The sequence below is a fragment of the Nannospalax galili genome, unplaced genomic scaffold (assembly GCF_000622305.1).
Source record: "Nannospalax galili isolate Female #2095 unplaced genomic scaffold, S.galili_v1.0 scaffold553, whole genome shotgun sequence".
Classification (NCBI taxonomy): domain Eukaryota; kingdom Metazoa; phylum Chordata; class Mammalia; order Rodentia; family Spalacidae; genus Nannospalax; species Nannospalax galili.
Genome location: NW_008336313.1, coordinates 3,884,654 through 3,893,833, shown reverse-complemented (window position 1 = coordinate 3,893,833; position 9,180 = coordinate 3,884,654). Strand labels below are relative to the sequence as shown.

At 42.8% G+C, this 9,180-nt stretch overlaps 1 protein-coding gene across 2 annotated transcripts in view; it reads left to right on the top strand.

The window, feature by feature from the left end:
• The first annotated feature begins 391 nt into the window (after positions 1 to 391).
• Positions 392 to 9,180, top strand: part of Dnajc6 (DnaJ heat shock protein family (Hsp40) member C6) — a 178,655-nt gene continuing 169,866 nt past the window's right edge. For both annotated transcript variants that reach the window (XM_008831060.3, XM_008831061.3), the window contains exon 1: positions 392 to 672. In XM_008831060.3, the coding sequence (XP_008829282.1) occupies positions 651 to 672 (22 nt within the window). In that variant the 5' untranslated portion in view covers positions 392 to 650. The remainder of the gene's footprint in view (positions 673 to 9,180) is intronic.

The window sequence follows — 9,180 nt, the reverse complement described above, 5'->3', positions numbered from 1 at the left end:
CCTTGGGAAACTGATTTATACCAGGGTGCAGTGGCTTCAGGAACTCATGTCAATGCATGGGGACTGGGTGTCTGTATGATACCAGTGCCCCTGTATTGTATCCCCCGTGAGCAGGGCTGGGCACTGGCCCTGTTCATTTTTGTATCTTCAGAACTAAGCACAATGCCTGACCCACGGGAAGAACTGTGTGTTTGAGTAAGTGACTGAAACAATGACTGAGTGTGTTAGAGGAAACAGCTCAGGGCTTCAGGGCTTTTAATTCCCCCCGCCCTCCCCCCAAGTCGAGGTTACCATTTAAAAATAAACCTGGCACAGACCTTCCACTTTCAACATGAACCAAACCTCTCTGGAGGCCAGGAGGCCTTAAGCAGTTGGAGTCCCACTCCAGGGAAGAGCAAGCCTAGGCTCCGGATCCGATTCCATGCCGTGTTTTGGAAGCTGTGTTTACGTCTGCCTTCATCCTCATCCCTTCCGCTCTAGCATAAGCAAAATTATAACCCCGCACGCCGACTTGCATGCCATCATCATAGCCTGGGTGCTTCTTCGTTTGAAGGACTTCACATCCGAGACCGCTGTCTGTGAATGACAACTCAGAAGTCAGGGAATCAGCTGGACTTTCCTGCTCTTGCAGCAGAGGGAGGGAGCAGAAAATGAAAGATTCTGAAAATAAAGGTAAGGGGACAGGGCACAGGGGAGGCTAGAGATGCTTGGGGCTGAGATGACACAACATGGACATGTTTAGTTTGTATTCATAGCTGACTAAAGATTACTGAGCATATATTCACAATTTTTAGTTATGTAATAAATGTCCTCTCTTCATGCCTGGCTTCAGGTTTGCAAATGTATCATTCGGTTTCCTATTTTTGCAGTACTAAACATATTTTTATATTCTTTATTTAATCTTGGCCGAGTACACATCTCACAGTTTTCTTTATAATGGCTCCCAGAATTTTGGTTCTTTTATTTTGGGGGTGTTTACAGTCGTTAATCATTAGAATGTAGGTTTCCGGCGAATTATTGGAGTAACTGGAGCTCTTGGGATTTAATCAGTTGGGGTTCTCTAGAGAAGCGTTGCCAGAGAATCTCCAGAGGAACGTTCACCTTTTCCGGAGGGCCCAGTGGGGAGTCGTAGCTGACCTTCAGAACTGTTTACCCTGCACTGGGAGGTGCGGATGCGAACTCCCCGGTTCCCCTCTCCCTCCCCCCGCCCCCTTCCTCTGCAAAAAAGAAAAAAAAAACAAAAAAAAACCCATCAACTCGAATTCTGTTGAATGGGCAAGCGCATCGGATTGAAACGAAAACCCAGGTCGAGAAAGGGTTCTCTGGAAACGAGCCAACTTAGAATCAGGTTCACCCGCGAGGACTCTGGAGGATTGGCTTGTTCAAGGCCGAGGCCAGAGCAAATTTCTGCCGCAGTTGGGGGAGGAGCCAGGCCCCCCGCGGCTCTCCCCTGGCTACACGTGGTCCCGGGTCGCGCTTCCTTCTGCTCCCGCGCATCTCCCGATCCGCGTACCCGAGGTGGGGCCGTGCGCCCGGGGGACAGCTCCCAGCGCCTGGGGCTGCGGGCAGCCATGCCCGCCTCTCCGTGCGCCGCCGAGTCCCTCGCTCCTTTGGGGGTTCTCGGCCGGGCGTCTCCGCATCCGCGCCGCCTACCACGCCGGCCCGAGCCCACCGCTTCCCGGAGGCAGCCGCTCTGCCCTTGGGTGGACGGGGTGCGCAGGTGGAGGCTGATGTCACGGAGGCTAGGTGCCGCTGGCGCTGTCCGCGCTGGTGAGGTGGGCGGGCACCTGGTGAGGTGGGCGGTCGGTGCTGCTCCCTCCGGCGCGCTGGGTCTCCTGGTGTGGCCTTCCGTCTCCAGGAGTCTGCCACTCTGGCTGGTTAAAGATTCCCATCTCCACCATCATCATATGCTTTATTAGCAAGCCTAATAAATCCTGTTAATCCCCCCCCCCAAAAAAAAAGATTCCCATCTCGTGACGGGCAGTGGTGTATGCACACTCACATATGGCCGACACCCAAGGAAAGCGGAGAAAATGAGTCTCACGTGCTGTGATGCTCCTGCAAGGCTGGCGCTCCAGCCTGGCAAAAGCAATGCAGGTTCGGATGGATCTGGGTTTCTCTCATCGGGGCTTTAAAAGTGATGGGGTAGGGGCTGGGGCTGCAGGTGTTGCCAGCGTCGTCTAAGCTGTGGACCCTTCGCATCCACGCATTGATCTGTATGGTTTTTGATGCTTAAATTGTCATTAAGCAGCCTCAGGAAGAAGCAGCTGTGTAAAGACTGCTCGCTCCTGTTTCCTAGCAAGCCACTTGTCCACAAATAATTTCTGTGTGATCCAAGTGTTCAAAAAGCAACTTAAGGAAGAGTGTATGCTTTTCCTTGTAGATCCCCTCTCCTATCTGCTCTTCTTCTTATTACCCCCCCAACTCAGTTTCAGAGAGAGAGAGAGAGAGAGAGAGAGAGAGAGAGAGAGAGAGAGAGTTTACTTGCCAAGTCATGCTAGGCCATAGACAAGACTTAGAAACAATTAAAGCTTCCTGAATGGGAGGCTCAGGCCTAGGCCACCTTCACCAGCATTTAGAATTTGAACACTCCCCAACCCAGTCAGCATGTTTTAAATATCAAGTCCCCTGTGGTTTTCAATGGATGGTATTTGGAATTTTTTGTTTCACTTTGTGTTGGAAAGAGCCTTGGGCCCGGAGTCCAGATAGACAGGTTTTGGCTTGTTCAACGATGGCTCACTAGAGACTTGGGTCAAGACTCCCCATTTCTTTGGGTGCAGTCTCTGTTTCTTTATCTCTAAGGTGGAAAGATATGAGATGACATTAGTGTTTTTCAGATTGTGGGTGACAGGGTGAGACGTGAGCAACATTTTAGACAGACAGAGTTAAAACAAAAATCTCAAAGCCATCCTTAAACTTGTTTTAGGTATTTATATTTATGTTTGCAGAGATGTAGGCTATATTCTGACATCAGATCTATTTACTGAGAGCCCCAATCAAAACAGTCTGAAGAATAATGAAACAAAACATGACTTATTAATTTTATTTTCAGAGACTGTGAAATGCAATTTTATGTGCACATATGTGCATGTGTATACCAGTGAATCTATAGAGAAAAAGTAATTTCCTTAGATTTGCAAAGGTGTCTGAGACCCCAAACAAGGTGTGAATTAATGTTTATCTAGTTTTTCACAAGATTCTTCCAATTCAGTTTTTTAGGTCTGGGAGATGGGTCTGTGTTAAGGAATGGAGCTCTGCCCCCCCCCCCTCTCTCTCTGTGTGTGTGTGTGTGCATACACTCTCACATACACAGCAATTGAGGGAGGGTGTGAACATGGCTGGCAGACCATAAAACTATTTATGGGTACCAAGGTACCAGTTAGTGACCTGAATATGAAATTAATGCACACAAATGTATAGTGCTCATGCTGAGACGGACCACAAAGTATTAAAGCAGGAATTGTTTGGAAGTCATTTGTTCTGTAAAGACAGAAAACAGAACCCAGTGATATTTAAAGAGGTTTGTGGAGCTCAGGATGTTGATAAGCAGAACTTGAAATTTAATGAGCTTCTGTCACATGATTGTTGTTCAGGAGATAATGAATTGTGGTTTAACAACTGCCTTCCTTTCTTTGACCTGTTCTTGGTACATCTTAGGATAGCCCAATGAGGATTTTAAATGCAAGAGACATTTTATACCTTATTTCCAGTGTATTTCAAAATGCTTTGCAAGCTGAGAAAAAAGTGTATGAGACAATTTAAAATAAAATAGTTGAATGGGTTAAATGGATATCAGCAAACATCACAGCTAATTTTAAACACCCTAGATATTATTTAATGAACAATTAGCATGTGGAAAGTTGTGTATCAGGTACTTAATATATTGTCCAAATAGTGCAAGGTAGATGGTATTTCACATCCAAAATAGATGAACTGTTTCTGTCCAGCACATAGAAAGTGGCAGAATTGGATTCAAATCCTTTTTTTTTCCACCTCCAAAACTGTTTCTGGGGTAGGCAAGGGCTTGCAGATAAGTAGCTTTGCAAAATTAGCTTTAAAATAAAAGTGCCTATGTCATTATTAGAACTGATTTATTTACCTTTTATAAAAATGGAAATATGCGGCTGGAGAGATGGCTCAGTGCTTAAGAGCACTGGTTGCTCTTGCAGAGGACCAGGGTTGGATTCCCAGCACCCATATGGTGGCTAACAACCACTTGTAACTGCAGTTCCAAGGGAATCTGACACCCTCTTCTGACCTCTGAGGGCACTGTGAGACATGAGTGTACTTTCATACAGGCAGTCAATATACTCAGACACATAAAAAATAAAAATAATAAAATATATATTTAAAAAATGGAAATATGAGCCCTAGAAAATGAGGGCTTTTGACTAATTTTGTACCTTTTTGAAAAATAGACATTTTAAGTCTGTAAATTTAGGAACAAGGTCTTAGAAAGTAGAAGTGCAAAAGAATAGGAGAATTTGAAAAATTGAGTGGAAAAAATATCTCTTCTAGTATTTCTGTTATTTTGAGAGATTTAATTTTTAATTTTATTTTATGTGTATGAGTGTATTGCTGGCATGTGTGTAAGTGCACCCATGTCATGCAATGCCCAAGGAGGTCAGAAGAAGCCATCAGATGCCCTGGAATTGAAGTTACAGGTTGTTAGCCTCCATGTGGGTGCTGGGAGTCGAACCCAGGTCCTCTGCTAGAGCAGCCAGTGCTTTTAACGACTGAGCCACCTCTTTAGCCGGGACATTTTATTTTAAAGTAACAATCATGACATTCTGTGAGCAAATGAAGATATGCTTATATCTTAATGTGGTAGAACTAGTATTTTAGCATCGTCTATGCTGGTGGCTCCTAAAGAATTTTTCATGGGAAGTTATTGTAAAATCTGAATGGGAAGCTGGACATAGTGGCGCATACCTTTAGTCCCAGCACTTGGGAGACAGAGGTAGGTGAATCTTTGTGAGTACGACGCCAGTATGGTCTACATAGTGAGTTCCAGGCCAGCTGTTATCTCAACAAACAAACAAAACAAACAAAAAATGGGATTTGGAGTTGAACAGGGTCAGACTCAGACTTTTAGGCCTCACATATTAAAAATAATATGGTGCCTATCCTTCAATCAGTGAAATAAGTGTAAAGAAATGTGAAAATGTTTTTTCCTTAATTGTTATTGACACAAAGACACAGCTTTCACCTCAAAGGAGATAAGGGATAGTTTATTCTGAAGCCAAATATGAGTGGCCATGACCCAGGAACACAGATTCAGGTTACCCTACATTCCATGTTCCAGTGTGGAAGCAGTTTCATGAAGTTTTTATAATAACAGAACAAAGAAAAATCATAAATCAAGACACTTTTCAGATATATTGGTGGAAACATTAAGTAGGCTGATACAGCAAAAGAGAAATCTCAGTTATAGGCTCAGATGTTATCTGATGGCATTCTTTTTTAGCTTTATTTTAATTTTATGTGTGTGTGTTGCCTGCATGTATACGAGTGCAAAAGAGGGCACTGGATCTCCTGGAACTGGCATTACGGAGGCTGTTAGCTATCATGTAGGTGCTTGCTTAGATTCGAACACAGGTCTCCTGCAAGAACTGCCAGTGCTCTTAACCACTGAGCCATCTTGCCAGTCCCTGATGGCATTCTTAGCCTTTTGGTTGGTGGAAACTAGGGTTTTGTTAAGTTAGTACATTCCTGAAGGTTTTTTGTTAGTTATAAGATGTTGAAGCCAGGCATGGTGGTGCATGCCTGTAGTCTCAGCACTTGAGAGGTGGAGGCAGAGGCAGGTGGTGCTCTGTGAGTTCAAGGCCAGCCTGGTCTGCATAGTGAGTTCTGGGCCAGATGGGGCTACAGGGAGACCCTGTTTCAAAAAGACCCCCCCCCAAAAAAAAACCCCAAAACCAAACAAACAAAAAAAGCATGTTAAGTTAGAAACAAAGGTGGGCAAGGAGTGGCTATTTGGGGGCTAAAGATGGCCCAAGATAAGTTGTAAATAGGCTCTGGATCTGCAACATTCCAAACTTTGCACAGTCATTAAAGTCACTGCTAATCAGTTGGTCAGACTTACAGGAAGTTCAGTCCAAGATGCAGGATTTTCCTGGGAACTTTCTTTCACACTGTTATGACTTCTTTGATATTTTCAGAGAAAACACAATTTTTTTTCAAGGATTTCTGTCACATCAGCTTTTACATGGGTGGGCTGGTGAAATGATATTTTATCAGAGTGATGTGTAAATATCATGTGATTTCTCAGAGACTCAGGATATGTGGTAAAACTGGGATCAGTGATTTTTCTCTCATGGTGGTTATCAGTGGAATGGTGCTGCTGGGGTCCACAGTGGACATTTGCAAGTGTGTTTTTTTATTTTGTAGCATTCATGGGTAGAAACCAGAAATGTTCATGTTAGTGTGTGCCCTCTGCAGCTTTCAAATGTTTTTGCTAAAGAGGTGGGTGAATGTTGGTTTCATACACATCCTGAAATTTTCAGGGTTAAAATGCTATCAAGTCTAAGAGAGATTATATTTAATTTTGCTTGGAGAATCACTTACTTAAAGCATTATTGCTTGTGCTTGACAAGCCAGTGGAAACGACTTGCAATACAATTTGCCTTTCTCATTTAGGTATAGATATATGATTATTATGTTTTCTGATATGGCTCTGCCTGAATGCTTATATATTTAAAAAAATATATATTATCAGTGACTTATGTAATTTCTGCTTTACACTGCAGCTGAAAAATCATATTTGCATATATTTGTAGAATGAACTTTATTAATGGACATTTTCTGGACTAATTTTTTTTTATTATTTTAACTTTATGTGTATGTGTGTATCGCCTGCATGTGTGTAAGTGCAATGCCTATGGAGGTCAAAAGAAGGCATTGATCCCCTGGAACTGAAGTTACGGAGGGTTGTTAGCTGCCACATGGGTGCTGGGAATGGAGTCCAGGTCCTCTGAAAGAGAGCAGTCAGTGCTTTTAATCACTGAGCCATATCTCTAGCCCCCATGAGCTAATGATTTTTAATTAATCCCATCACATCTAGCAGAGATAGAGGGACATCAGGGTTATAAATCTGCTGAAAAGTTGATGCCACTTGGAGTTGGCACTTCAGATTTTCATTTTTGAATTGTTTCTAGGATATAAGAATGTAACTTCATTTCAGTGATCTTTCAAAATGTACTTACTCATTTTGATAATTTTTAGATTCAGAGAGATTTACTATATTGGCAGTTTCCTATTATTAATGGCAGTTTTATTTCTTTTCCAATTCTTATGCTTTTTAATCTTTGTGTTACTTAAGCACTAGCTAGGAATTCTCTTAAAATAGTCAATAAAGGGCTGGCAAGAAGTCTAAACAGGTAAAGGTGCATGCTGTCAAGTCTCATGACCTGAGTTTGATTCCTGGGACCCACGTGGTAGGAGAAAAATGATTTTCATTTGAAGCTATAAATTTTCCTTTGAGCATAGCTTTTGTTACACCCTGTAAGTATCATGTCACATTTAGTGATTGGTAACTATTTTATAATTTGCATCATGAATGTTTTTGATGCAGAAGGTCATGGAGACGTATATGTCTTCATTTCTAGGTAGTTGGAATGGTTCTAGCTATTTTGTTGCTATTGCCTTCTGGCTTAGTTCTACTGTGATGAGAGGACAGGCTGTAGATCATGTCAAGATCTTGGCAGTTTATTGAGACCTCCATATGGTTGATTTATACATGTCTACTTATGTGTGTACTTTAAATTTATTTATTTATTTATTTTTATTTTATGTGTCTGAGTGTTTTGCCTGCATGTGAGTGTACTTGGAACTGGAGTTACGAATGGCTGTGAGTCATCATGTGGTGCTGGGAACCAAACCAAGGTCCTCTGCAAAAGCAGCCAGTGCTCTTGACTGCTGAGCCATCTCTCCAGCCCCTTGTTATACTTTAAGATAAAATGTAAGGTTGTTTGGTTTTATGTTTTAAATATGTCAACTTTTTCAATTTTTAAAAAAGGTTTATTTTTATTATTTTATTTATGTTTATGTCTGTCTGCGAATGCCACGAAGTATACCCTTGGAGGCAGGAAAAGGATGTTGGATTCCTTGGAGCTGGAGTTATGGGCAGTAATGAGTTGCCTGACCTTGGTGCTGGGTACTGAACTTGGGTTCTGTGGAAGAGCAGCAATTGCTCTTAATGGCTGAGCCATTTCTCCAGCACCCCCACCCCCCTGCTTTTTTTTGAGATAAGGTCTCATTTTGTAGCTTAGGCTGACCTGGAATTCACTGTGTACCCCTGCTGGTCATGGAACTCACAACAATCTTCCTGCCTCAGTCCCCTCAAGTGCTGAAATTGTAAGGGGAGACACCACACATTGCTTACAGATCCATTTGCCTTTGCATTTCTTTTCCCTTTTTGGAGACAGGGTGTTGCCATATAATCTAGCATGGAACTTGCTATGTAGACCAGGTTGGTCTTGAACTTGTGGTGATTCTCCTACTTCTGCCTCCTGAGTGTTAGGATCGAAGACTTAGGAGTCACAGCTTAGCAGTGAGCTGCCATTCCCATCTTGCTTTTGCTTTTTTATGCCACTGGGTGTCAATAATTCTGGGAGAAGCCAAGAGTGGTGGCATGTGCCTGTGCTTTGAGTACCGTGGAGTTTGAGCTAGAGGGTCATTTGAGTTCAGAAGTTCAACTGGAAAACATAATGAGATCCTGTATCAAAACAACACAAAACAAAACAGAACAGAACAAAAAGAAGGTGAAAGAATTCATGACCAGTAGGCCAGTGTGTGCCTGGAGGTAGGGTCATCTACTGGAGCATAAGTAGCCGCTCAGAAGCCACATCCCTGAAGAAAACTTACTTTCCTTCTCTCAGTAACTATCTGTTGCCAGTAGCTCCTCAGCTAGGGCGGGACTTTGTGACCCTTCCTCCTCTCTTCATGCTGGGATTTTGTCTGGTTTGATCTTGTGCAAATCTTGTGTGTGCAGTCATAGGTGCCTTGAGTATGTATGTGCAAGAGACTTTTTTTAATAGCTTGAGAATTTCATGCAGGCATATAATGTGTTTTGATGAAATCTACCCTCAATTCTTTCCCTCCCAATTTCTTCCTTATCCCCCCACCTCCACCTCTTTCCTCTCAATTTCATGTGTTCTTGTTTTAAACTCACAGAGGCTA